Here is a 27,791-nt window from a genome sequence, read left to right on the forward strand (position 1 = left end):
GATGTGAAACCCACATTTCTTTAGGCGGAGTTTGCCAATGCGCACCCAAGGGTCAAACAGTTTGTTATTTTTGTGGTCAAGTGTGCTGAATCAAGTGGCATTGTAGCATAGACAATAGCTGCAGTTGATAACTGAAAACGTGTCCAGGCTGTTTGTAACACAAAATAATTGTTTTATTTGCGATATAACCCCTTCAAGCTCATTCTATTAATGAAATATTGTTTCGATTGATTGCGATACAGTTTGGATATTTATACAGTATGTAATTATATTTTTATTAAAAATATTTTTATTAAAATAATATTGTATATTAAAATTTTTTCACTCACTTACATTTATTCATAAACAAACTACATAATAAAATTTTGTTTACTTAAATGAATCATTTTTGTATTTAACATTTTTTCATTTTAATATTTCGTCCAGCCCGTGAAAAAAGTTTTCTTTCTAATCTGGCCCGGGGGCAAAAACTGTTGGCCACGCCTGGTAGCCCATTCTGCCAGGCGTGGTCCAAGGGAGACACTGAATCCCCCGCACCCCCAGGCCTCCAGAAAAGGAAGCCAGAATTCCATCAGAGGCTCTTTGGAGCCGGCCTGAAGCCCAGCCCAGGTGGAAGGTGAAGAACCCCCAAGATGCTCTAGTTCCCACATGCCACCTGGATGCCCAATGACAGCTGAGAAACACCACTCAGGTTAAACTACTTTTTATTAGTTGGCTTATCTTCCTTCTTGCGGCAGGACCCAAACCACATCACCCAGCCTGTTGTGCACGGCCAGGTCCCTCCAGAGTGGATCCTAGAAGTCATCACAGCCATTCACCCAGTCGCTGAGGTCCTGGCCCTGGCAGTTTTGCCTCCAGGTCTCCCTGAGGATGGAGAGTGGGGAAGAGGGGAGACCAAGTCAGCGCAGCCTTCTGTCCTACTCAGAGAAGAACAGGAAGGAGGCGTGGGCCCTGAGGCAGAAGCGAGGTGAGGAGAGCGGATAGCAAGGAACATTGCCTTGTTCCAGCTTCACACTGGCATCTTGAAGAAGATAGGCAAGATCCTGAGGCTCCATGATCTCTAGTTTCCAGGGGTTCTAAACTTTGATAACTGGTGTTCTCCATGACACTAGTGTCAAAGAGGCCAATGACCAGGAGTGTCCCTAAAGAACCTCTATTGCCCTATCAAACAAGAGTGGTCTCCTGGCTTCTCAGTCTCTCCCATTAGACTGAGGGAACCTTGAGGACAAGGTCTTGGGTCTCAGCCGCCGCTGAAGCCCAGCCAGCACCCAGCACAGAGCAGTTCTCAACGTGTGCACGGGGAAGGAGTAGACAGCACCCTTTCCACCTTCCGGGGCTTCTTCCTACTAGCCTCAGCCCCTCAGCCCCTCTAAGGGACTCTACATGCCATGAGTTTGCTCCCAGTGTACAAAACAGACTTGTTCTTTGATTTAGCCCAGACGTCCTGTTTCTTCCATCCCAGGTGGCACCTCAGGGCCTCAAGCCCCCGGATTCCAGCCTGAGCCTGCATTCCCCCTTCCTGATTTTACACCTGTGTGTTATGTCCTGCTGAGCCGGCCTCGGACAAGATCCGGTACATAGGGCTTGGGCTGTTCCAAAGTTGCGGCCATTGTCAAAGTCCGTCTCAGACCTTCTCTATATTCATAGCCACGTTCCCCTCCTCCTCTCCCTCACTGGCCACATATCACCTGTCCCTAGTCGTCCTGCACAGCCCCCCATACTCAACCCTTCTCCTGTCTGTCACCTGGTGACTGTCCTAGTCCAGACACCCTGTCTCTCACCTAGACTCCTACAAAGGATCCTTCACCAGTTCCCCATTCTAGCCTCTCCTTAGACATTCCATGCCATCCAGGTCACTTTACTAGCCTGTCACTCTCATATCTGCCCATGGTGCTGGCTGCACCAGCCACCTGGAGTGGTTTCCCTTCCCCGCATTCTGCCCCCTGCTGGTGAGTAAAGGGAGACTGGAAACTGTAGGTGAGGCTCCCATCAGAAGAGGCTTAAAGCTGTTGGGCCCCTGCCTCAGAGGAACCCCTGTGAAGCACAGACCTTGTCTAATGCCCCATCGATGCTCAACCCCCTCCCTCGTCTGGGAGGAGGGCTCCCCATCCTGGGGGAGAGAAGTGGGAGAGGCGAAGGCTGACAGGGTGAGGCTGCGGAGAGCCCGCTGGGCTTTAGGCAGGGAATCTATTATTTCATGTGTTGTACAGCGTGGGTCTTTACATAAAAGCCAATGTGGACAAAGGTGTCATGGTTAGAAAACAAACTAAAAAGGTTCCCTAGACCCTGATCTAGCGGACCTGGAGAAAAGGATCCCGACATAGGCCCGGCTCGGGAGAGCAGGCTAGCTCCCTGACCTCCAGTGCATCGCTTATCCGCCCTGAAACCCAGCGTGCGGGCTGTAGATGCTTCACTGTAGTCGTCCTACCACCGAAGTGTGCGGATTAGACTGTGAAGCCAGGATGGGGCCTGGGACAGAGCAGGCACTCTGAAAAGGTTAGTTCCCTGCTGCTGGACACCTGTCCTGCCCACATACCCTTGGGGGGCTCCAGTCATGTTACTTACCAGTTGCTCAGACCCTGGGTGTCCTGACTTATCTTCATGGCACAGATAACACTATCCTTGAGGTTAGGATTCAATAAGTCTGGGGTGGGAGGCAGAGAAACACAGTGAGGGAGCTGAGGGCAGAGCTGGACACACATGAAGCATCTTTCTCTCTCTCTCTCACACACACACACACACCCTTCCATCCTAAGCCCGACTCTGTCTCTTGACCCTACCGGAAGCACCAATGTTGCCCTGTCACTTTCCTCTCTCAGTAGCAGCCCACCATCCGCCCCCACAGCTCTCAGGACAGTCTCCCCTCGGGACCCCAGTTCAGGTTCACGAGGACCCACCCTCATCACTTGCCACATCCCGCCCTCCCTGGTGGGAACAGCAGGATGTAAGGCCTTCCCCACTCAGCGATAAAGGCACGAGGAACAAATGGAACCAGAAAGAAGTAAAGGCTGGCGCGGAGGACTGACCCCAGCCAACCTCAGGCTCAGACCCAGCCTACCTGTGCAGTACACGTGGCACAGGTTGGGGCCTTTTTTATCAAATTTTTTACACCACTTTCGGCTGTTGATATGGAAGATGCCATTGTTGGAGCTTCCATCGGGTTCATACTCCACATCAGATGCATCAAAGCCACTTGCGAAATAAGCAAGACAGACCCCTGCATAAGGTGGAGACACACACCTGTGGGTCACATGGTCAAGGGAAACCCAGACTAGAGTTTTCACAATGCAGGTCCCACATCTTAGCTCCTTTGAGCCTCAACTGCTGCTTTGAGGTCATCAGGCTTATGTCCTGCCACCTACTTGACAAATAAATCCATTGAGGTTCAGAGGGGCAAAGTGATGCACTCAAGGTTACATACTGCTACCAAATAGCAGGAGTCAAGACTGGACCTCGGGGCCCCAGAAATCTTCCTGTTGTCTCTGTTCTGCACATAGTGAAGCCCAAGAAATGTTTGTGGAATGGCTGAATTAGAGCTAACTCTTTAGAGGCAAGATTGCAAAGACTCCTGCGGCACCTTTAGAGGCTCTAGAACTAGAGAAACATGAGTCCAGACGTGGCTGCCCTTCACAGCATTCCCAAGCTGCCACCAGCTTGGAAAGTCTGGTATTGCTGGTTGACATTGTGCCCTAAACTTCAGTGGGAATGTCTGAGCTTCGTGCTAAGATTAGGATTGGGCACTAAACTGTTCTGTCCCTGTGGCTCCTGCCTTTGGCAGTGGGGGAGACGAAGGGGCGATTGCGATCCGGCTGCCTGTTGCCTGCCTTCTCTATGTTTAACCCAGTGCTGGGATTCTCGACCTGTGATTGCATTCAATCCTTGCTTTATAAATGAGAACTGAGGCTCAGGAAGGTGCCGAGGCCACGCCCCTTCGGTGAGGAGGAGGAGGAGGAGGAGGAGGGGGAGGAGGAGGAGGGGGAGGAGGAGGAGGGGGAGGAGGAGGAGGGGGAGAGAGGAAAGGGGGTGGGAGTGGGACAACGCCCCCTGGAGGAGGGGTTCTCACAGTCAGCCAGGCTGTAGCCCCGGTATCCTTCCAGACCGAAGTCCTGTAGCACTTCGACCAGCTCACAGCGGCTGTAGATCTTGGCTTGTCCGGGGACGAGCAGGCAGCTTAGCAGAGAGACCAGGGCCAGCCACATTACCCCAGGGGGGCCGTGCTGCCTTCGGAGAGCCCAGCTCCTGGCTTCCATGCAGGCGGCAGAGGGCTGCCCCGACTGCCGGGCTCAGAATTGGGCTTTGAGATGGCAGGCAGCTCCAGCTCCCTGTCCGTCCTCCCAGAAAAGTCTGCCCCTTAGGGGGAGGAGAGAAACGGGGCTGAGTGGGTCCGGGAAAGGGGAGAAGGCTCCCACACAGCCAGCTCCCCTGCAGCCTGGCGAAGCATCAGCCACACTGGAGCCCCAGGACAGAGTCCCTGAGTTAGCGCCTCTCCCTTCCCTGAGGCCAGCGCCTCTCCCTTCCGCTCCTGCTTGATGCCTTCCTGCCCAGAGGCAGAGAGAAGAGGAGGGACACGGGGGAGAATACAGACATATTTCGAGCTCCATATTACATGCCAGGAGTGACTGAATCCTGAGGCCGACATCTCATGACCAGGAAGGGGCGCAGGGTGGATGGAGACCAAACGTAATGTGCATCCAGAGTCCTACTGGGGTACGACCCTGAGTGGTGTTCCCAGAGGGGATGGCCCAGCAGTGTCCCTGGTGTAAACCAGCCCCTAAGCCCAACTGCCAAGGACACTCGCTTCCAGCACTGAGACTCCCTCCAAGGGCCTGAGCTGAAACAAGGTCCCCAGCACAGGGCCACATGCGGCCCTCTACATGGGGACTGTGCTTTCCTCGCACCCAGTCCCCAGGGTGGTGCTGACCTCTCCTTCATGCCCACCACCCTTCTGGACTCACCCTGCTGAAGGCCCTCTTCCCTTGAAGCTCAGCCGGTTTGCTTTGCCCTCCAAGCGTCTCATCGCTGGCTCAGAGGCCAGTCCCCAATATCGGGAAGGGCGTTTGCATCTAGTTATGAGCTACCTGCACCTCCACTCTGACTCAGCCCCCGCCCCACGGCCTTGCGCCCCCGCATTCACAGCCCACGTTCACGGGGCTCTGCTCCTTCCACTCAGTTCTCCCCAGACCACCTCTGACAAAGCTCCTCCCCTGCGTCATGACCACTCCCCCTGCACACTGGCCCTCCACCTTCAGGGGGTTAAAAAGCAAAACAATGGCACCACCTGGACAGTGAGTGTCCTTGCAAACACGTGGCCTCCACCCGTGTTAGAGCTTTTGTCCCTGAGGATGGCAGGAGGACTGAGGAGGTGGCTTTGATGTAAGCCTTGAGTGTAAATCTCACGTCTTCAGAGATTTACAACATGTCTGACTTTGGAGACTTCCCAAGCCTCATTTTCTTCATCCATAAAATGAGGAAACTGGGCCACGGCACCTGTGCTCCTGCCCTTCCTCGGCCACACTCGACTGTAACATATGTCAGTCCTTCCCTCCACAAAGTACACTTGCATGACCAGTGGCTGTCTTCTTTATCTCTGTATACTGGGGGTCAAGCAGAGTTGCTGGTGTGCTGTGGCTGTTCAATGGGTGCTTCTTAAACTGAAATATACTGAAGTTGTGACCAAGAAAGTATGCGCCCTCCCCATCAAAGCGTGGGTAACCTGAGTTTTTACAACCTGGCAGACATGGTGCCGTGCCTCTTCTGGATGTTTTCTGACTTAATCTCACCTAGTCCTCTCAACAATCCAAGGGGGAGACAGTTACGATCCCCAATGTACAGATGAGGAGACTACTTTGACTGCTATAGATTGTTCTTGATTCTTTGTAGCAAAGTGACTGACAGTAATTTCATCCTGAGCATTTTATAGCAGTCTCTGAGGCAATAGGGGTCGGACGGTGGTTCAGAGACCAGAGACCACTAGCCGGGGCTCCCCTCTCTCTGAGCGCATCACTCTTCCAGCCCAGGATGCCCCCCCTCCACGTCTGACCATCACCTTCCAGCCCAGGGACCTTGTTACCAGCTGCAGGAAGAGGGGAGGCGGCTCCCTGACCGGTGTCGTTCCCACCAAAGCTGCCACAGCAGTGAGAGCCCGGACACTGCTCCAGCTCAGGACACCGCCTGTGGTCCTGCGGGCTGCCAGGCACCCAGCTTGGAGAGACTGGCGAAGGAGGGCTGGCTCTAAACTGACAGAGGGCCTTCTGGAACGGCCCTGTTCTGTGAGCTCATCTTCTAGAACCATCTCTCACCCACTGAGCTTTCACCAGACCCCTGAGACCCTTAATTTCAGAACCTTGGGGACATAAGAGGCATATCTAAGCAGAAGTTCTCTGACCGGCCTGTACACAAACGCACACACACACACACTCACACACACTCACACTCACACACATACACACTATTTTGCAGGATGACTCATCTCCCACCAGATCCTTCAGGCGGTTACCCAGTGATGTGGCCAGGTGCCTAACGCCTTCCCAGGCAGCCTAGCTCACCCAGGAGCCCGTTTGACTGGCAGAAAGTTCTTGAATGCTGAGCCACAAACCACCCTTTTTTCTCCATCTGGATGATGACTGTTCATTGGGGATAAGCCTGGAACTAAGGCAGGATAGTAAGAAGCTAAGAAAATTCCTTGGCAGGTAGAGTGGGGAAACTGAGACAGATAGCAACTTCCAGGTGAATACAGCAGGTCATTTCAGCTCAGTTATGTTTCATTTCCAGAGCCAAAAAAGCAGCAGTACCAGGTGGGTTAAGCCAGGACCAGCTGCAATGACTAATGAGACCTTGACATTGACCAATCAGTAGAGACCACGACCCTAAAAGGACACACCAAGAGAAGTTGATGAATACCGTGTTGAAATTCTCCCCTAAAAGCCAAGTCTTTAAAATCCCTCAAAGAACCCGGTGTGTACTCTCTATCCAGGGAGTGTGCCTGCCTCTTTCCCTCTCCCATATTCTCCCCCACAGGCGTGCATCTCCTGCACTCTAAGGGTCTCCAGAAGACTTGCAACCAGGGGAGCAGTGGGCAGTGGTACCTCATCCCGGGTAACCCCTTGAACCTGTTTCCAGGGGTCACTTTTCTGACTTCCCAATGAGCCAAAGTGGCCCTTTGTAGTCTATCTCCTGTAGCTTCTTCTATCCTAGGCCCTTGTTTCACTGTACCCAGCTTTAACAAACTTATTCTTAAAATGACCTGGACTCGTGTTGACCTGGACTCTTTTCTTTCCTGCACAAAGTCAACAACCCACACACTACTGCTGGCCCCAGGCAGACCTGAAGGGCCAGGTCCCCTTTCCCATAGCAATATTGTCAAAGTTCACTGACAATCCCCTTTTAATTCCTTAGTGTGGCTGTGTGTTTTTTTGGTTTTAAATATGTGCATTTTATATTATTTGGGAAAATTTAAGCTTGCACCACGGAGACCACCATGTTTAAAATGTATAGGTTCTTTTTAATTTACTCTCTTCTGTTTTTATGAGTATTAATAAACATAATCTTATAACATGTCTTCCATTCCAAAAAGCACAATACAATATTTTGAGTTGAAAGTCCAAACAGAGGATAGAAGTTTGTAAAGAGAAGCCTTTGCAAAATTCTTTGTCCCCCATAGCAAGCTTGCTTATTGTCTTACTGTCACTACTCTCTATGGCTTCCACTTTGTCTGATGAGAATAAATTTTGATTAGATAAATATATTTTTAGGGTAGCCCGGTTCTATAGTTACCCATTCCCACCTTGCTCACTCCAATATTTAACTTCTGCTGATTTTCTTTACGTGCCAAAACAAATACAAATTCTATGACTGAGCAATTGGTAGAATTCTGAGAGCAATAACAAGGAACTAGCAATCTTTCTATTAAAATAATTTGATACTTTATGAAATCAAGACTCAGAATGAACATTTCTTTCTAGACAACATTCCTACTATATATATATACACACGCGCATATATACACATTCCTACTATATATATATACATACAGACTATATATATATATATATAGTCTCAGTAAAAAAATTAAACAAATGTAAAGAACAGTGTGACTAAATAGTCAGGTATTGCATGCACAAAAATTCTTGTGGCAAGGTCACTATCCTAGACCATGCTCCTGGTACACTGGACTCAAAATCTCTGTCTGAGAAGCCCTCAGCCTGCTTCCTGGACCTACATGGACTTCCATCCTTCCATCGCATCGTGCACAGCCAGGTTTGGGCATCTTTAAGGAAGCTGTGTCCACATGAACGCGCTGAATTCCCCTTTGGTATAGGATGGAGTGGAGTGTTAACAGAGGGGGCAGGATGTCAGCCAGGGTCTTGCATTTCTACTCCTGTTCCTGGTGGGCCTGTCACTGACTCACATTCACCCAGGGCGGAGCACTCTTAGATGCATTGCATGGATATTGTTATTGGACTTGGTGGATGCTGACAAGAGCTGGCCTCATTTTACAGATGTGGAAACCAAGGCACAGGGAAGTGAAATAAGTTGTCCACAGCTAATGAGTGGCAGAACCAGGATTTAAACCAGACCTATTAGCAGAGCAGACTCAAGCAAAGACCAGTCTCACTGTGGAAACTGCTGTGCTCCCCAGCCCAGCCCCCACTGGACGGCCATCCTGGGTGGGGGTTGTGGGAGGCGGGGACCCTCCCCGCTTCTCTCTTCTGTGCAGTCGGGGCCTGACCTCCGCAGAGGCACGAGGATCACTTGCTGGGTCTCACAGTGACTGCCTCCTGTTGCCTCAACCCCCCTCTCGGCTGGGGGGCCTGGCGGTGACAGCGGCGCCTGGCAGCGGGGGATTTGGAGGCGGCTGGCGTCTCCCCCTCCTGCTTCACCGCCAAGGGTTTGGCGGTGCCAGGGGACTTATCTTGATTTCTTGGGACAGCCCAGCTCCTTCCCGGCATGCTCCGCTCCCAGGAGCCGCCTGCGAGTCCCGCTCCGGACTTTGCCATCAGCGGGGGGCGGCCGCGGGAGCGCCCGGGGAATGCGTCCTGCAGCCGCAGCCTGAGGTGGGTGAGCCCCGCCGCCCGGAGCTGCGGGAGAGGGGCCGGGGCGAGCCGCTCAGCCCAGCCCCTTGGGCGAGGGAGCGCTGGTGCTGGGCAGGAGGGTGTGGGGGTTCAGGACACCGCCTTGGGGAGGGAGCCCCGGCCCGGCCGCCGCTTTGTTGCGGTAACGGGGTGAGAGCGGGGGCCCACAAGTTGGAGAAAGTTGGCGCTGCGGGCGGGGTAGCCCCGCACAGCGCGCGCCGAGGTGGTGGGGGTCCCTCCCAACGTCCTGGGTGTTTTCGGTGAGTGTTCTGGGTTGCCGTGCAGAGGACAAGGGTTAGGGGCTTGGGTCTGTATTATCCTGTGGATTTAGAACCTAAAAGAGAGAGACTGATTGGGACCTACCCATGGAAAGGAAACACACAAAGAAACAGGCAGCCAGATCACGGAGAAAGACCGCACAGACTCAGGAAGCTCATACTCAGAGAAACACACTCAGCGCAGAGAGAGGAAACAAAGGGACAAAGGGGGTGGTGTTGGAGGCCATGGGGCCGGGCTGGGTGGGGGGGCGGTGGTGGAAGGAAATTCTGGGAAGGGGAGAGACTGAAGGAGAGAAAAAGTCATGAGAGTAGAGAGGAAAACGGGAAAATGAAAGGACAGAAGAAATTAGAGGAAGAAAGACAAAGGGCTAAAGGTGAGAGTCCTTTAGGAGGGACAGTGGAAACACACATTCAGAAAAACTGAGGCAGACCCTGAGAATTAGCCCCGCCCTCCAATATATGCAAATCAGCGATACAGAGAGGGAAGAGGCCCCAACCATCTCACCTTGTGGGCGAGTTCCAGGTGGGAGAGCAACTATGTGAGGCCTTTGAGAAAGACCTCCTTGGCACTCTTGAGCCAGCTAAGTCTTCACCTTGTCCAAATGTCAAACTCCTAGTCATCCTTTAAAACCCAGATAAGCATCACCTGCCCTGTGAAGAAGGATTTCTCAGAAAATGTCATACAATCGCAGTTAATCTCTTTTCTGTGTGTTTCTGCATATGGCACAGGCACAGGGAGTTGAAATGCCTGTCTCCCTCTTCCCCTGGGCTTGAGGTCCATGTCTTTTTTATCTCCAATGTCCAGAATTCATCCCAGTGCTTGGTACGTAGTAGATGGACAATAAATATTTATTGAATGGCAACCGGGAGCATTTGGACTCTCTAAGACATGGCATGTAGAATTAAATCTCAAAGGCAGAAACCATGGGCCAAACAGAAAACATGAGGCTAGTGTGTTCAAAGAGGAAAATTTATTTAAAAAAACACCTGGGTGCAAGAAGTCTAAGACCAGCAAAGGGTCTCAGTCCAGAGCTGCAGGAGGGAGCAGTACATATAGGGGCTAGGGGCAGATTGGCATATCTTGGTTTATGGCCTTGGTCACTGACTTGATCAGTAGGAGATGGGGGGTTCAGCTGCAGAAAGCCCTCCTCTGCAAGTTCTTCTGATGTAGCACAGGCCTAATCAGCGTATCCTAGCTGGTGTGCACGGTAAATCTTCAAGACAGCCCGGGTCAGGTATCTCCCAGGAACAGCCGGGTCCTGGTGCTTCTGGGAATTATCTGTGAAATTTCTCTCACAGACTCCTTGTTTTCTTGGGATACAAAGTAAAGATTTAAGATTTGTGATTTAGATCCTTCAAGACTGGCTGTCTCCTTTCCTAACCTTAAGGTCCCTTCCTCCCAAATGTTTGCTCCCAAGGACACTTCCCAGATCCTGCCATGAAGACATATATTGCTGCATTTCAAAGGGGAGGCCAGGAAGCCCTTAAAAAAGAATAGCGAGCTAATTAACTATAACCTCAGAGTGGGGGGGGGGATGGGTGAGAATGTTCTGTTTCCAGACCTTCTTCCTCCTTCAAGCCTGCATTGTTCTTGGGATGGCAGCTGAGTAGCCATTTTATCTATCAAAATCAAACTGAGGAGTTATGGAAACTCTGAGCTTAGTGTACCCTTTTTTTTTTTTTTTTTTTTTTTTGCAGGTGGAGAAGTTAAAACCCAGAGAGGCGATGAGACTTGATTAAAGTGACACAAGTTAGAGACTTTCAATGAAAGAACACTGTGGAGGCCCTAGCTGGGTAGCTCAGTTGGTTAGTGTTTTCCCAATACGCCAAGGTTTCTGGTTGAACGCCAGTCAGGGCACTTACAAGGATCTACCAATGAATGCATAAATAAGGGGACCAACAAATCACTGTCTCCCCTTCCTCTCTCTCTAAAATTAAAAAAAAATAAAAGAAAAGACATACATTGTGAATACACACTTCTCTGAGATGCCATTGCTCCTCCAGGCTGTGGGTTTAAAACAGGTGTGAAAGAATCTCCTGAATGAAAACAGTCAATAAACAACAGTTTAATAACGGTTGTAAGTTTCCAACACAAACTGACAATCAAAACTTTTTCTGGACTATTGAGAATTTTCTTTACTTTGTAGAAAGGTAAAGGGAATTGAATGCTCACCTCAGTTTAAGTGGCTGGCTTTCTGCTTCCTGACTATGTAAACTTGGACAAATTTCTTAACCTCCCTGAACCTCATTTTTTTCAACTTAAGGTGGGGATATTGATACCTGCCTCATAGGATTGTTAGGCCAGTTAATACACAAAGTGCCTGTCTCGGAGGAGGCCCTCAGTAAATACCGCCCCGCCCTTGTTTCATGCACTTGCTATAAATGCAAAGACAACAGAGCTAGCGAAAGTGTTTCCCTTAGTCCCAGGGCAAAGTCCACGCTGGTCCAACTGAGAAACCAGCCCTTCTAACACAGGAGAAGGCAGATTTGGGACATGATGTGAGACGCGTCTTGATGCTGGTGAGGCCGTCAGGTCTCTGCAGGTCAGACCCCACTGCCCCACTCTGTTTGCAGCCTCTTGACCAGGCCCCCTCTGTCCTGTGTCCTTTAGGCGTCAGCCCACGTGGGAGATGTGACTGGGGCTGAGGGAGCCCGGGGAACATGGAGACCGTGGTGATTGTTGCCATAGGCGTGCTGGCCACCATCTTTCTGGCCTCGTTTGCAGCCTTGGTGGTGGTGTGCAGGCAGCGATACTGCCGGCCTCGAGACCTGCTGCAGCGCTATGATTCCAAGTGAGTGCGAACGGGCGGGGGAGGAGGGCGGCTGTGCCCTGGGGCTCACACAAAAGAGAAAGAAGTTTGGTGCTGGGCAACTGGCTCAGCCTTTTGCCTCTAGAATGGTAGCTGAAGGCTCTCCTTCTCAATAAAGACCACAGAGCTTCAGAGTGTTGCTTACGCCCCCCAACATCCTGAGCTACCTCTGATGTGTCACTGAACTAACGAGAAAGTGACTCAACATGTTCACCTAGCATAAGGATGTGGCCCTCACTCTAGAACTGGCCACCTCACTTAGCATTTGGACAAACCAAATCCCTTTCCAACCAAACCCATAGGAACAGAAATCCGATGCCCACACCCAGCCACACATCTAAGCAGCACACATTCGGTGTTGGGAAATCCCAGCACAGGACTCTCTCTCTCTGCTCAGATTTGTTCAGGATGCACTTTAAGTGAAAAAGGTTTTGTAAGCAAGATCATGTTTTCAGTTCCGTGATGTTTTTTATTTTTATTTTTTAAAATTTATTTTTTATTTTATTTATTTATTTTTTTAGTTCTGAGATGTTTTAATTTACAGATCCTTAAGGGGCTGTGGCCACGAACCCTTAGTTTCTCTTACCCCTCTATCTGAATCCTATCAGCATCTATGTCGTGGTTGAATTAGGAAATGCCCATTTTTATGACCCAGGAAAGCTCTGCTGTGGAAAAGAATGCTCTGGTGCCACATCTCTTAAAGAATCCTGCTGTCAGGTTGCAGGAGGTGTTACTTCTCCAGTGTCACCAGGACAGGGTGGGGTTATGCAATGGACCAGGGTGGTTCCCAAGAGTCATTCTTCAGAACAAAAGTGGGGTTCTGGTAGGTTGGGTCTTAGGAAATTTAGCTTGTCAGGAAAAGGCAGGATGGAAGGGAAAACAAGTTTTGGAAGGATGTTATTTTGGACTGAGAGAGAACCTTTGTCTCATACCTCGTCATTATTGTGGTTGTAGGCCTGCTCTTCTTAGTGTCTCATCTCGTTCTCTGTCACTTTGTTCTTGTTCTTTTACTGCCCTGCTCTGCCTCCTTGAGTCACTGCCTAGCATATGCCCTGCCCATTACTGTGGACCCATTAAGATTAGGTCCCTGCTTTAATTTATTCACTCCCTTTATCCTTTTGGGAGCCCATGGACCTCCACGTGGAGGTCGGCAGCAGCCGTCCATCATGAAACCGCCTCCCTGGGCTCTTCCTTCCAGGCCCATTGTGGACCTCATTGGAGCCATGGAGACGCAGTCTGAGCCCTCGGAGTTAGAACTGGACGATGTCGTCATCACCAACCCTCACATTGAGGCCATCCTGGAGACCGGGGACTGGATTGAAGATGCCTCGTAAGGCCGCGGGGGTGGTTTGCTTTCCACTAGCCCTCTGGGAGCAGCAACCGGGACTCCTCGGGCCCTTTTCTGGCGTCTTTGGCTGAGCACTTGACTGGGCCCCCAGGAGCTTGTGTCAGTATCTGCTCTTGCCTTGCTCTCACCAGGAGGGAAATCAGAATATGACATTAACAGTGTTTGTGCTGAACCCACATTCTATCCCCATTCTGTAGACCTGAACTCTGAGATCCGTGGTGTGTGGCAAAAGTTGTCTTAAAGTCACCCAGATGAGCTTGGTTATTTCTGGGGTGCCCACAAGTCCGACAGGCTCCAGGGATGAAGCCTTTGTCTCCAGTGTCCTCAGGGATCTCTCCACTTTCCCATCATTCAGTCATTAATTCCCCTGGCCGAGGTCTGTGGGGCACTGTGTGCAGGCACCATGTGCAGGGCACTGGGCCAGGCCCTACAGGTATTAAACTGGTGGTGGAGACAAAATTCTCCTTGATACACTGTCTCAGAAGTGATAGAGGTCTCTGTGCACACACAGCGGTCACACGGCAGAGGCGATGTCTAGTGGTCCATGGGACGGGGAGGCGGGGGTGGACTTTTTGAAGGATGTCACAGGGAAGGTGCCTTGTGATGTGGGTCTTGAAAGATGAGGGACTCTCCCGGCTGAGCCTAAAAGGAAGGCTATTCTGGGAGGAAGGAACAGCAGAAAAGCTCCGGGCATCCGGGACTGGGGGGAAGAGAGCTAATGAAGAGGGTGGGGGCGGGCAGGGAAGGTTAAGGATGGAAGGTGCTGCCCCATTTAGCTCATGGACTTGTCCATTTTAACGCTGAGCCTCCCTGCTCAGGGGGTTTCCAGGTGTGTCAGAGCTCGGTGAGGAGCAGGGGTGGCAGGAGGGAGGTGGGCCTGTAAAGATAAGCACTGACACTTTCCTCCTGTCTCCCCAGGGGCCTCATGTCCCACTGCATCGCCATCTTGAAGGTAATTCTCTTTGATTGCCGCAGAAGTGAAGGGGTGATCCCAGGTCCATGCTCTACCCACTGCGTCACCGCCGGTCAGGCAGATGTGTTTTTCAATTCTTAGTGGAGATTATCCTGCCTAATAATATAGTAGTAATAATGAAATATTTGACCAGTTGTAAATATTGTTTGTTTTTTCATTTCAGTAACTTGGGGAATCACGTGTTTATCGCTCTCTCTCTCTCTTTTTTATTTTATTTTTTTATATTTTTCTGAAGCTGGAAACGGGGAAGCAGTCAGACTCTCTCATGTGTCCGACCGGGATCCACCCGGCATGCCCACCAGGGGGCGATGCTCTGCCCATCTGGGGCATTGTCTGTTGCAACCAGAGCCATTCTAGCGCCTGAGGCAGAGGCCATGGAGCCATCCTCAGCGCCTGGGCCAACTTGCTCCAATGGAGCCTTGGCTGCGGGAGGGGAAGAGAGAGACAGAGAGGAAGGAGAGGGGGAAGGGTGGAGAAGCAGATGGGCACTTCTTCTGTGTGCTCTGGCTGGGAATTGAACCCGGGACTCCTGCACACCAGGCCGATGCTCTAACACTGAGCCATCCATCCAGGGCCCATTATCTCTCTTTTGTTCACACATTTATTTCTGTGTCTAATAATTATTCAAGATTTCAAAAAAAGACAGCTTCGTCTTTTCATCAGTGCCTTTCAGCATAAGATATTAAAAAGTCTTTCGTCCTGCCCTGGCCAGATAGCTCCTGTGGTTACAGCATCGTCCTGATATGAAAAGGTTGCTGGTTCAATCCCCAGTCAGGGCATGTACAGAAACAGATAGATAGATGTCTCTCTCTCTCCTTTCTGCTCTCTCTAAGATCATAAATAAGTAAAAAGAAAAAAAATCTTTCATCCTGCCTCTTCTTCAGCCGTCTCTCTTGGGAACAAAGAAATGCCTAGTAGGAAATGTCATCACAGAGTCCAAGCTTATTATTTAATTCCAAGAAGCTCTTTGGGTGTAGATAAACGTAGATGATGTAGGTAGAGACAGGCACAGTGTCTAGAGCAGTAGCTGTAAACTGTGTCTCTCTTCCGTCAACCAGGATGTGACCCAGCACTGGGTCTGTCCCCTTCCCTTGCCTGTTAGAGGAGGAGGACGAGGGCTCCTGAGGTAGAGGATGAGTCAGCCGCAAGGAGTCTTATTGGACTGGAATCAATGGTCCATCCTGGGACCTTAGATCAAGGGAGCGGTTCTTGCTTCCTATTGACGTCTCAAGGGACTTTTGTTTTGGCCAGCTGCCTTTGAGTCCCTGTGGAGGGGCTCAAGGACTCTCCCCTTGGGGGGGGTGTTCCTGGGCTCCTTTGTTCCCCCACCTTCCTAACCTCAAGTATTAATAAAGTGATGGGATTTCTTTGCCAGGGACAGAGGCACCTCCAGGAACAAAGCTTTGGGGTGGCCGGCAGTGTGTGTGGATCGTGAGAAAGGCACGTGTCATAGACATGCTTTTGTCCTATTTTTCTCCAAAGCCCTTTCATCATTATCTAGGCAAGCACGCTAGTAAATTACCCTAGAGCATTGTTGAAATAAATGGCACTTTTGGAGGATGTGCTTAAAGGGGAAGCTGTCCTTTGTCCAGCCAGGTGTCTGCGGGTGCCCCATTGTAGATGGAAGACTAAACCAGGAGGTGAAGGAATAGAAAGTAGGTTTTCCCCTTAAACGAGCTGGTGAAGTCAGAGCAGGTGATTTTTCTTAGATTATTTGAGCTTAGATGTTTCTCAGCGAAAACCCTGACCCTGATCTGAGGTTCCTCCGACTCCCCCACCCTCAGCCCTGTCTCACCCTCTGCTTCTCCCACCCATTTCCTCTCATTCCTGTGTACTTTTCACTTTAATATGTCCATTGGGTTAAGGGGCCCAGCTGTGGGGTGGGACCCCGGGTGGGGGTCATATTTGTCTTTGTGGGGGTGGCAGAAGCCCTTCAGGGGCTCGGTCAGCCCCCATCACCTCTCTCCTTGCTGTCATAGATCTGTCACACTCTGACAGAAAAACTTGTTGCCATGACAATGGGCTCGGGAGCCAAGATGAAGACTTCAGCTAGTGTTAGCGACATCATCGTGGTGGCCAAGCGGATCAGCCCCAGGTGAGTGGTCAGGGCCTTCGGTCCCCACGCTCCATGGGTAAGCGAGGTGGCAGGCATGGCCAGGCCCCGCGACACTCCACAGGCCACTGTTACTGGTGTCCTGAACATGCTCAGAGCATCCAGGAGGGGTCAGGTGTTGAGACACTTTCAAGGTAAGTTGATCTCACAGTCGCCCCCCTCCGGGAGGCTTGGGAGAGTCCAGCACAGGACTAGAGCTGGTGGTCCCACAGGTCCCACGTGGCTGCTCCCTTTCTCAGTCCTGTGCCAGCTGGGGCTGCTTCCCCCCTTTGCCCCTCCCGTCTCCCAGGCTCCAGGGCAGTAAGCACATTTCCCACAGCCCCTCTGCAGTGACCTCCTGGCCATGTCCTGTCCCACACCTGCGTCTGTATTGGACACTAATTTTGGTGTGGCTGTCACCCGCTGCCCCACGCATGGCCCAGTCAGCAGCCTCCAGGACTGGGTGGGAGGTGTGAGGTCACACGTCACTCAGATCTCCCAAATTCCAGGCATCTGCAAAATCCCATGTGGGAGGCAACAGCAGTTTGCAGTCAACAGCTACACCAGCTTCTTGGGCTCAATTTGATGAAGAAAAAACTCTTTTCTTTAGAGAGGGGCTCTGCTGAGTTTGTGCTGCCATCTGGTGGCTGGTATGTGGGTGTGCCTGAGTGCAGTATTGTCCCTTGTCCAGGTTTTCTTCATCAGTCACATGGGAGGGCGCCTGCAGGTCGCTGGTGGGAATGTGGCGCCTCCTGTGTTCCAGGGGTTCTTGCTTCCTGGATGCTGAGAGTGCCCATGCCTCTGCATCTTCTCAGCAGCTCCTCAGCTCCAAGACAAGAACATTTAAAGACATCTATTTTCAAGTGTGTTTAGAAATCAAACACTATATTGTTATTTTTTCTTCCTGATTATCAAGTGGTCCAAGAGCAAAAATTTGCTGCAAGACCTTGTACCATGCAAGTAAGAATGAATAGTTTGTTCCTTTCTGAACTAGATTTAAATAATGACCCATACAATATACCATGTGTTCAATACAACAGAGCAGTTTGCACCCAAATTAAACTTGTCGGGTTTGTTTTTTACCTGTTCTGTATAACCTATAACCATGGTTTTTTTTTTAAAAAAACAAAGATAATAAATACCTGTAAAAATAAAACCATGGCAGAAATCAATTATCTAGAAAGTAGAGTATTCCCTAATTCTGCCCCCTCCCAATTCCTGGGCTAACTTATTGGAGTGTGTATTCCTCCAGACCTTTCTTTTCTGCCATTTCATAGCTTTTGTTTATTTATTTTTATGCAAATGGAATCAATCAAACTGTATATGTTGTTCGGCAGTTTTTCTTTTTTTTGTATTTTTCCAAAGTTAGAAGTGGAGAGGCAGTCAGACTCCCGCATGTGCCCAACCAGGATCCACCCGGCATGCCCATCAGGGGGCGATGCTCTGCCCATCTGGGGCGTTTTTCTGTTGCAACCAGAGCCATTCTAGCGCCTGAGGTGGAGGCCATGGAGCCATCCTCAGCTCCCAGGCCCACTTTGCTCCAATGGAGCCTTGACTGCAGGAGGGGAAGAGAGAGATAGAGAAAAAGGAGAGGGGGAAGGATGGAGAAGCAGATGGGCACTTCTCCTGTATGTCCTGACTGGGAATTGAACCCGGGACTTCCATACGCTGGGCTGACACTCTACCACTGAGCCAACCACTCAGGGCAGTTTTTTTTTTTTTTAAATAAATAGTGCATCTTTAACATCATCCCAGATGTTTGAACATTTTATTTTCTAAGCCAGTAGGACTACAACCAATCCAGAAAACTAAATGTTCTCTAAAGGGAACCTGAGGTCTCCCTGAGGCTCTGTGGACAATGCAGAATCAGTCAGAGAAAGAACCACTGCAGACGGTCCTGATATCGTCAGAGAAGAGCTGGGCTGAGGAGGGGTGGGAAGGAAGGAGGGAGGAAAGGGGACAGGGACTGAAACACTGACAGCCCCTTGCCTCCCCTCAGAGTGGACGACGTTGTGAGATGCATGTACCCCCCGCTGGACCCGAAGCTCCTGGACGCACGGTGAGAGTGGTCGCTCTTCTCTCCAGGCCGCGGGCCCCGGCTGACCAGATCTGGGAGGTCGGCGTTTGGGTTGCTGAGGAGAAGGCTGTTTGCTGGACTTCTGTGCTGTCTGGGCCTTGGGTGCCCTTCAGTGCAGAGTGAGTGGTCAGCCAGCCAGTGGGCCGAGCCTGGCTGGGGTAGAGGCCAGGCGTCTCCCTGACTCCGTGACAGGGAACAGTCAGTTTAGATTCTGAATTTTTATGATCACACATCCAGCCCTACTGAGTCCTATCAGCGCCTCCCCTCCCTTCCATTGCCCACCATCCGCTCTCTCCCTGCTCAGTGGACCTGGGAGCAGACACTCCTTTGCTGTGGGTGCTGCCCGGGGGGTGAATGGGCGCCTGGTGAGCAGGGCAGTGAGGGTGGACGTGAGGCCTCAGCTGAAGCTGTGCTCACCCGCACAGGACACGCCCAGGAGCCCTTCTCTCGGGATCCGCCCCTACTGCACAGAACGGGTGTCGCCTTTGAAGTTGTTGTTCTACTTATTTTATTTTATTTTTTTCATTTTTTTTCTAAAGCTGGAAACAGGGAGAGACAGTCAGACAGACTCCCGCATGCGCCCGACCAGGATCCACCCGGCACGCCCACCAGGGGCGACGCTCTGCCCACCGGGGGGATGCTCTGCCCATCCTGGGCGTCGCCATGTTGCGACCAGAGCCACTCTAGCGCCTGAGGCAGAGGCCACAGAGCCATCCCCAGCGCCCGGGCCATCTTTGCTCCAATGGAGCCTTGGCTGCGGGAGGGAAAGTGCAGTGGAGGGGTGGAGAAGCAAATGGGCGCTTCTCCTGTGTGCCCTGGCCGGAATCGAACCCGGGTCCTCCACACACTAGGCCGACGCTCTACCGCTGAGCCAACCGGCCAGGGCTGTTCTACTTATTAATGCATTTCTTGGTTGATACTTGTTTCTGCCCTGACCGGGGATCAAACCCGGAACCTTGATGTATTGGGATGATGCTCTAACCAACAGAACTACCCGGTTAGGGCGGAGCACGGTACCATCTTTAAATTACACATTCACCAACCTTGTAGGGAAGGGACTACAGTTTGGGGAACATACTTTTGAATTCAGACCACTTGGTACAAAGCTCCTGCTCTCCTAGGGACCCTGAATCTGTTACTGTTTTGTTCTAGGACAACTGCCCTGCTCCTGTCTGTCAGTCACCTGGTGCTGGTGACCAGGAACGCCTGCCACCTGACTGGGGGCCTGGACTGGATTGACCAGTCCCTGTCAGCAGCCGAGGAGCACTTGGAGGTCCTTCGAGAAGCAGCCCTGGCTTCTGAGCCAGATAAAGGCCTCGCAGGCCCTGAGGGCTTCCTGCAGGAGCAGTCGGCCATTTAGAACCTGCTGGCCAGCAGCTGACCCCAGGGCCGCCTGCTGCTGTCTGGGCGGCCCCTCCGAGACTTCCATTTTCCCTGCAGTTAGTTGTTCCACGGGGCTCGGGAGTCCAGCTGTGTGCACAGCAGAGCAGAGAGTGGCAGTCCAGTACCAGTCAGGGAGACGCCATTCCCCACGTGCGGCAGACCTTTGAAAACTGGCGGACTGTGATCCCTATCTGGCTCGCCCTGTGCTTTCTGGAAGATTGAGCCGCCATCAAAGACCAGGAGGTTTCACTTCACAATCGTCATTTCTGGCTTCTCTGGAACAATCAGAATGTGAGGCAACTCGGATCTGCATTTTCAACACAGGACAATCAGTTGAACTAAGGAGGAGTTGCCTCTTTGGACGTGTACTCTGTCACCTGGCCTGCTGTTTCTTTTATTTGTGTCATGTGCCTGGTCCCTGGGGCCTCTGAGCCCCTGTCCCCTTCACAGGTGTGGGTGTGAAGGTGAGCACTGCAGGGCTGCTTGTTCCCTTCCCATCACTGTGCCTGCAGTTCTCCCTCGCTACCACAAGGTGGATAGTAAACGTGCACTTAGGTTTCTCTCGGGTGTGTGGTTATTGAGTCAAATTCAAATGCCTGTGGGACATACTTGTCTGAGAACTGAGGGTGGAAGGAGGTAGCCCAGGAGTCCTCAGAATGCCCTGTGTGTATGAGCCAAGAAGAACTATTTAAAGACCCCTGAGTTCAGGAAGAGGTGAAGATACCACCACACATTCGTTTCCACATTATCAATGACCATGAAGGATGTGTTCTGTATTCTTTTGACATAGGTTTGTTTTGTAAAAATTGAAAGATAAGGGACATTTTTATGACTTTAGACCCTTGTGAGACCCAGAATCACCACCACATAATCTATACACACACCTAGATTGCTTAATTGCCGCCATAAACGCTGGGACGCCTCACATGCTTTGCTCTCCTCTGGTTCTCAGAAACCAGCCTTGCTCTGGGAGAGGGGCCGGGCTGGGGGCTGCCATGGTTATGTCTGATGCTGTGAAGCGTGTGTACCAGTGGTCGCCCTGGGACATGGTCAGGAGAGGGAAGCTGGAGCTCACTCCTATGGACTGAAGGATGGATATGGATGGTCCACTTCCATCAGTTCTGAATGCATGCTAGGTAGTTCATTTTCCTGTCCTGCTGCTAAGCTATGGATGGGAAATGTCCACAAAGCCACTTGGACTTTCCTATTTGTAGCCTCCATACATAGACATCCACGGTCCTCCTGTTTTTGTCCTTTTTCCTCCCTTTCAAAACCCGCTTTCATAACCAGACTGGAAACTAGTTCTTGTGAGGGTTACGATGGCTGCCACAGTTGTTCATGTCCCCTGCACTTGACCGGGACCAGAACCCTGCCCCAAAGAGAGGCAGCCCTGGCTTCTCAAGTACCATCACCCAGGTGTGGAGTTAGAGAAGTTTCCCCTAAAGTGACACCCACGGTCACCTGAGCTCTGCACGTCCTGGCACACCTGCTTCCTGATCCCCGGAATGCTGCCGTTTCAGTCTGAGGAAGGTTGAAGATGGTGGAAGTGTCTCCTGATGGCAGGGCCTCTGGTTCCACTGCTGGGAGTGTTCCTTTCGTCTCCAGTGCAGGGCACAGTAGAAGTCTCTGGAGAAGGCTGTGTGTTCCTGGCTGACGGTTGAGGTGGAAGCACCATCTCTCGGCCGGAGGAAGTCCTCAACCTCTAGACCCTCTGGGAGTTGGCTGAAGTTGCCTTCTCCCTTGGGAGGGGCTGGTTGGCGAGCCCCTCTGGCCCCTGTCCAGGACCCAGGATCCAGCCAGGAGTGGTTTCCCAGGGGACAGATGCATCCCAGGTCTCTAGTTCACTAGGGTCTATGTGCATGGTGGGAGGTCTTTTCTTCGGTGACCCCTACACCATCCTGCCCTGGAGAATGAGCTCAGACTCAAATTGTGAATGATGAAAAAATTAGGATAGGAATTGAGATTGAGAAGGGTAAAATCTTTGAAGTTAGACTTAGATTCAAATGTGGGCTCGGTCATGTAAGGTGTGAGCTTGAACAAGCTACTTAACCTCTCTGCTCCTTAGTTCTCTCACCTGGAAACTCAAGGCTCCTGCCTCACTGGGTTGGCATGTGATTCAGATGAAATGTATGTGAAATGCCCAATTGTGTGCCTGCTACTGATTAGCCAACATTAACCTTCTTTCCCCAAGCCTTCCCCCTGACGCCGACCCCACCTCATGCCCTGATGCAGCAGACTCCGGTGGTATTTGCTCAGGTACCATGGCTCTGTCCAAGCAGGGGCTTCTGTTCATGAGTTTTGTTACAGTAGCTAAAACTCTGGAGTCACTGCAGTAGGGAGAGTGGTCCAGGATGTCTCTGCCCCCCACCCCCCAAGTATGTTCAGGACAGAGACAGTCAAAGCTCTTAGCCTCTTATCAGGGTTCCCAGAGCTGATTGCTCAAGTTTGCTGCCTCCAGAGAGGGCCTGCTCCAGCCTGTGAAATCTCCCATACAGAACACCTGTCCTGGCCTTCAGCTTCCCCTGGTGCTCACCCCGACCTGCCTCAGGCCAGGCGCTTCTCCTCAGAGGCTCTGCGTGCCCACATGAGCCTGAACTTCAAAATATGACTACCTTCCAAACCCATGACCTTGGACATTTTGGGAAGGTGGAGATGAAGAATTCCCATCTGTTGCCTGTATCTTCTCCCTCCCTTCCTAGCTCCTCCCTGTCCACCCCTTCCTCCCCGTTTGCTTACTCTGGGGGGAAGTGTTGAGCTAGGTGCTAGGAATACAGAACAAAGAAGCATAGAGACAAGTGAGCAGCTGATTGGACCCCAGCTGTGGTCAGGTAGTGAGGGATGGGTGCGCAGCAGAGGGCCATGAGGGCAGGGGTGGGGAGTGGGGGGTGGGGTGGGAAGTGTCCAGATAGTCGGGAGACACCAGGAAGGAGCTGATGGTCAGTTGAGGCTTGACAGTGGTGTTCTAGGCGACTAGGCCACGTTGGCAAGATCCAGGGCCAAGAGCGAGTGGCTCATTGAACAACGGAGGTGACTGGGGAGGGATGGAGTTGGGGACATAGTGACTGAACAGGTTGGCAGGGCATCATATCATGAGGGACTTTATAGGTTATATTAGGGAGGTGACACTTTATGCTGAGCATAATGGGGACCATAGAAAGGCTTTAATCAGGGGAGCGACTTGGTCAGAATTGTGATTTGGAAAGAGACTCATTTACTCCATACCCTATGATGGTAGGCTCCAGGCCCCATAAAGTTGCCCGATGCCACTGAGTACTTTTCCTGCCTGAGTCTGACAGGCTCACGACTCAGTCATGGTGTAAGGTCAGCACCTGCAACTGTGGAGGAAGGGAGGGGGCGGAGCAGTCATCAGAACAGAAAGTGCCGGCCAGATCACGTGGTGACGCTGGGGCTTCTGCTGCCAGGTAACAGTCTCTGCAGCAGCAAAGCTGATGAGCAGGCTTTGAGGGTTTGAGGTGTAACCGCGTCCTTTCTGTTTCATTCCATCTGTATTTTTGTCTCCCCAATTGTACAGATACGGACAATTGTACAGATATAAAGCCCAGAGAGATCAGTGACTTTCCTGGGGTTGAGAAGAATCAGAACAGGAACTCCGCTCCCCAGCTTGTGTTGGTCATCACTTCTAAGCCCGGGGTGGTACGTGGGGAGGACTACCGTAAGCGGAAGGAAAGGAGATCCGGTCACTCCATTCCGTCTAGTGCTAAGATTTTTCATTAAAAAAAGGTGGTCCTGACCAGTACATTTATTTCATGGCCAGCTGCCGGTTACAATCCTGGGATAGACCGTAGGCACTAAAATGGTGGCTGGGCATGGGTGAGGTATTCTCTCTCCATCCAAAATGACTTTATTTGTTTCATTTTGGGTAAAATGTGAGTTTACCAGAATAGTGACAAAAATGTAAGGTGCTAAGTGGAATAACTAATTTATTGCATGACTGATCAGCTCGGGTCATCTGTGGAGCATCCACAGTGCATTAACCCTGGGAGACATTGGAATGAATAAAAATACAGTGCCTCTCTAGGGCGCCTATAATCCAAGGTGGAGAGTAACCCATAAAGAGTCATTTGCGATGTAAGACAGTAAGCGCTAAGTGAGGGAATGTGTGTGTAACCAGAGTGCAGAGCAGGGGCACCAGCCCAGCTCAGGAAGAGAGTGGTGACGTCCCAGAATTGACAGGGGGGCGGAGGTGTTAGGTGGGCGGAGGCAGAGGTGCAGGAGGACAGGATCCCGGAAGGGCGAGGGTGCAGTGTGACTGTCCATACTGTGCTCAGGGAGTTACCTCTGCCAGTGTCACATGGGAGGTGAGGTATGGGGGAGGGGATAGAAGGGGGAGGGCGGTGAGGTGGTAGGGAGCTACTGAAATTGAAAAAGCTCCTATTTTTTTCTGGGAAAATTATCAAATAATATCTGCACCCTCAGCAGTCTTTGATGCTATCCTAATTTGATATGTGAACAATGATTTGGCATTGTGTCAATTTGCGTTAACCTGACTACTGGTGAAGTCAAACATTTTTTTTTTTTTTTTTTTTTCATTTTTCTGACGCTGGAAACGGGGAGAGACAGTCAGACAGACTCCTGCATGCGCCCGACCGGGATCCACCCGGCACGCCCACCAGGGGCGACGCTCTGCCCACCAGGGGGCGATGCTCTGCCCATCCTGGGCGTCGCCATGTTGCGACCAGAGCCACTCTAGCGCCTGAGGCAGAGGCCACAGAGCCATCCCCAGCGCCCGGGCCATCTTTGCTCCAATGGAGCCTTGGCTGCGGGAGGGGAAGAGAGAGACAGAGAGGAAAGCGTGGCAGAGGGGTGGAGAAGCAAATGGGCGCTTCTCCTGTGTGCCCTGGCCAGGAATCGAACCCGGGTCCTCCGCACGCTAGGCCGACGCTCTACCGCTGAGCCAACCGGCCAGGGCATTCAAACATTTTTCATGTGGTTTTTTAACTATATGTACTTATTCATGTCCTTTGCCCATTTTTCTACTGGGACTGTAATAGTTTTCTTATCTATTTTAATGAGCTCTTTATATATTAAGGATAACAAACTTTTATCATATTTATTGCATATATTTTCCCAAGGCTTTTTCATTTGTCTTTTAGTTTGGTTTAGGATGTTTCTGACATCCAGAAGTTTTGATTTTGGTGTAGTCAAATGTATTGATTTTCTTTCCCTTAGTGATATCTTCCATTGCCTTTGTGCTTAGAAAATCCTGTCTCACCCAGAGATCAAATAAATAACATTGAAATGTTTGAAGCAGCAGAGTGTCTTGGTGTAAGATTAATAATCATATTCACAGGTTAGATGCAGTGGCAGACAAAAACCCCCGAGCAACCAGAATGGAAGAAATCAAGCCTTCCTTTATTCGCTTCAAACCCAGCCCCAGAACAGTGGTGGGAATAGTTAGGCTCAGAGAGACAGACGGATGAGGGGGATGAGGGGAGTGCGGGAGAGTCTTGAAGGACTAGGAGACATTGGTCAGACAGACAGAGTGGGTGGGGGTGCACGGAGAGGAAGCTACCTGTGCCAAGGTAAGACATGGAAGAACATAGCATGTTTGTTTAGAATCTTAGATGAGAACAGTGATGGGCGAGGGAATTGGAAAGAATCAGGGAATGCCAAGGAGGGCCCATAAATCATGTTAAAATCTTTATCCTGAGAGCAATGGTGAGCCATTTGAAATAGAACCAAAATTATTCGTAGTGCTTCAATGAACCGGTCTCTGCATAGAGTTTCATTTGAGGAGGCACAGTCTGGCAGTCAAAAGTAACAAGAAAGGAAGAGCGGCCTGACCTGTGGTGGCGCAGTGGATAAAGCGTCGACCTGGAAATGCTGAGGTCGCCGGTTCGAAACCCTGGGCTTGCCTGGTCAAGGCACATGTGGGAGTTGATGCTTCCGGCTCCTCCCCCCTTCTCTCTCTCTGTCTCTCTCTCCTCTCTAAAAATGAATAAATAAAATTAAAAAAATATATTAAAAAAGGAAAAAAAAAGAAAGGAAGAGCAATGACGAAATTTCACCGACAATGACACTGGTCTGCTCTCTCAGTGAACAGCCTGTCTTCATCTGGACCAGATGGTGAGGTGATAATGTCTGCTTATCCTTTCTTTCCCTCTATTAGTTGATGCTGGGAGGGAGTCTGGGCTTTGGAGGGAGGCAGACCCGGTTTGGGATCCTGACTCTGCTACTCCCTCCCCATCTCCTTCCTCACCGACCTGCTTCCCTTCTGCATATTCCACTGGACACCTGTTATGCGCCAAGCATTGCCTAAGTGCTGAGGATGTAGGGCAGAGATAAACCACACAATTTCTGCTCTCATGGGATTGTAGACTAATGAGGGAAGACAGATATTAAGCAAATTATTGCTTAAAGACATGTATCATTAAAAGCTTAAAAAGTGTTTTAAGAGGAGAGATAGAATCTTATAAAAGATTGTTAAGGGATTGACCTATCAAGATGTCAAGGAAGACTTCCATTAAAAGGGATCTACTATCGAGAGGATAAGTAGCAGTTCAGAGGTGGGTGAGTGGGGACATAAGGAATAGTCCATGCAAAGGTCCTGTGGCAGGAGGACAAGAACTGAGACAAGGTCAGTTTCACTATAGAGAGTAGACAGAGGTGACAATGAAATCAGCCATGTGTAGGATTTTGGTTGTTATGTGAACCCAAGAGTGACGTGAACCCAAATGGTTTATTCATAGCGGGTGGGGGTGGAGTGGGTGGAGATAAAGATACAATCAAATTTGTATTTTGAGAAAACTCTTTTGGCTTCTGTGTGAAGATAGAGAAGACTCACTGCTACTGCATCAGCCTGGGCAAGAGAAGATGGTAGCTTTGCCTGGGCTGTGAGAGGCAGATGGAAAGTTGAGGGAGTGGATACAGTTGAGAGATCTTTAGAAAGTATAATAAATAGAGCTTGGGGTAGATTTAGTATGGCTCAGCGATACAATACAGTGACGTGTCAAGAAAGACTCCTAGATTTCAGGTTTGCATAGCAACATGGGGTGACAGTTTGGGGATAGGGATCACTGATGGCGGAAACACCAGAAGAGGATCAGGTTTGGGGAAGAGTTGATGCCATCTGCTTTGGACTTGAAGAAGAGTATGAAGTGCATTTGAGATTTCTGCACTGAGTTGGATAGAATGGTTGAAACTCAGAGTGGATAAAGCTGGAGATTTTTCGTGGATCACTATTATCAGAGATGTAGCTATGGGTGTGATGCTGCAGAAAGAGTATGGAGTGAAAACAAAGGGGTCATAAGGAACTCTAACATCTAACATGACCTTGGGCCAGTCTAAGGCTCTTGTAGAGTTATTTTGATAGGTAAATGAAATACCATAATATTAGTACCTGGCACCTAGTAGGCACTGAATAAATGCTAGATACATCTCCCTTCTCTTCTTTACTCTTATCCCTTTATTTTATTCCTATCTTCTGGCTCTATGTATTGCAGCCAGAGACTGAAACCTAATTCTTCCAACTTGCGATGGTTCCAAGGCAACCAAGTGTATATATGGGGCTCTGCTCTCCTCCAGGTCCCAGCCCTGGAGAGCCTAGGTTTTGAGAGCTCTCTGAGTCTGAACTAAGGCTACTTTGGGCCTATGGCCAACACTTGGAGAGCTAACTTTCTTAGCACACACAGCAACATCTACCTTAGAATGTTAATCACGTCACCTTGCATTTCTAGAACATTTTGTATTTTTCTCAGAGAATTTTCACAATGATTATCTCAGTTGTTCATCACAGGAT

General features: G+C 50.5%; 2 protein-coding genes across 3 annotated transcripts; one reads left to right on the forward strand and one right to left on the reverse strand.

The window, feature by feature from the left end:
• Positions 1-660: 660 nt before the first annotated feature.
• On the reverse strand, positions 661-4,275 carry LOC136323532 (sperm acrosome membrane-associated protein 3-like). The gene is made up of 4 exons (XM_066255372.1): positions 4,064-4,275; positions 3,059-3,217; positions 2,566-2,644; positions 661-864 (listed from the first exon to the last, which is right to left on the reverse strand). Exons 1-4 carry the CDS (start codon positions 4,248-4,250, stop codon positions 795-797), a joined length of 495 nt encoding a protein of 164 aa, XP_066111469.1. The 5' UTR covers positions 4,251-4,275; the 3' UTR covers positions 661-794.
• Positions 4,276-8,923: 4,648 nt separating this feature from the next.
• Positions 8,924-20,592, forward strand: LOC136326834 (transmembrane protein 98). Of its 2 annotated transcripts, XM_066263334.1 has the most exons (8): positions 8,958-9,053; positions 11,048-11,155; positions 11,961-12,141; positions 13,358-13,489; positions 14,426-14,459; positions 16,460-16,575; positions 18,572-18,631; positions 19,802-20,592. In XM_066263334.1, exons 3-8 carry the CDS (start codon positions 12,011-12,013, stop codon positions 20,007-20,009), a joined length of 681 nt encoding a protein of 226 aa, XP_066119431.1. In that variant the 5' UTR covers positions 8,958-9,053; positions 11,048-11,155; positions 11,961-12,010; the 3' UTR covers positions 20,010-20,592. The 2 variants fall into 2 exon arrangements, with proteins under 2 accessions (XP_066119430.1, XP_066119431.1); XM_066263333.1 differs by lacking the exon at positions 11,048-11,155 and having other exon boundaries at positions 8,924-9,053.
• Positions 20,593-27,791: the final 7,199 nt, after the last annotated feature.

Source organism: Saccopteryx bilineata, chromosome 2 (genome assembly GCF_036850765.1).
Source record: "Saccopteryx bilineata isolate mSacBil1 chromosome 2, mSacBil1_pri_phased_curated, whole genome shotgun sequence".
In the NCBI taxonomy this organism is placed as follows: Eukaryota; Metazoa; Chordata; class Mammalia; order Chiroptera; family Emballonuridae; genus Saccopteryx; species Saccopteryx bilineata.

Coding starts and splice junctions, on each gene's coding strand:
- LOC136326834 (XM_066263333.1), top strand. CDS start 12,011: ATGGAGACCGTGGTGATTGTTGCCATAGGCGTGCTGGCCACCATCTTT. Junction 13,490..14,425: donor GACTGGATTGAAGATGCCTC/GTAAGGCCGCGG, acceptor CTGTCTCCCCAG/GGGCCTCATGTCCCACTGCA. Junction 14,460..16,459: donor ACTGCATCGCCATCTTGAAG/GTAATTCTCTTT, acceptor TTGCTGTCATAG/ATCTGTCACACTCTGACAGA.
- LOC136323532 (XM_066255372.1), bottom strand. CDS start 4,250: ATGGAAGCCAGGAGCTGGGCTCTCCGAAGGCAGCACGGCCCCCCTGGG. Junction 3,218..4,063: donor GGGCTACAGCCTGGCTGACT/GTGAGAACCCCT, acceptor CACCTTATGCAG/GGGTCTGTCTTGCTTATTTC. Junction 2,645..3,058: donor GTGCCACGTGTACTGCACAG/GTAGGCTGGGTC, acceptor CTCCCACCCCAG/ACTTATTGAATCCTAACCTC.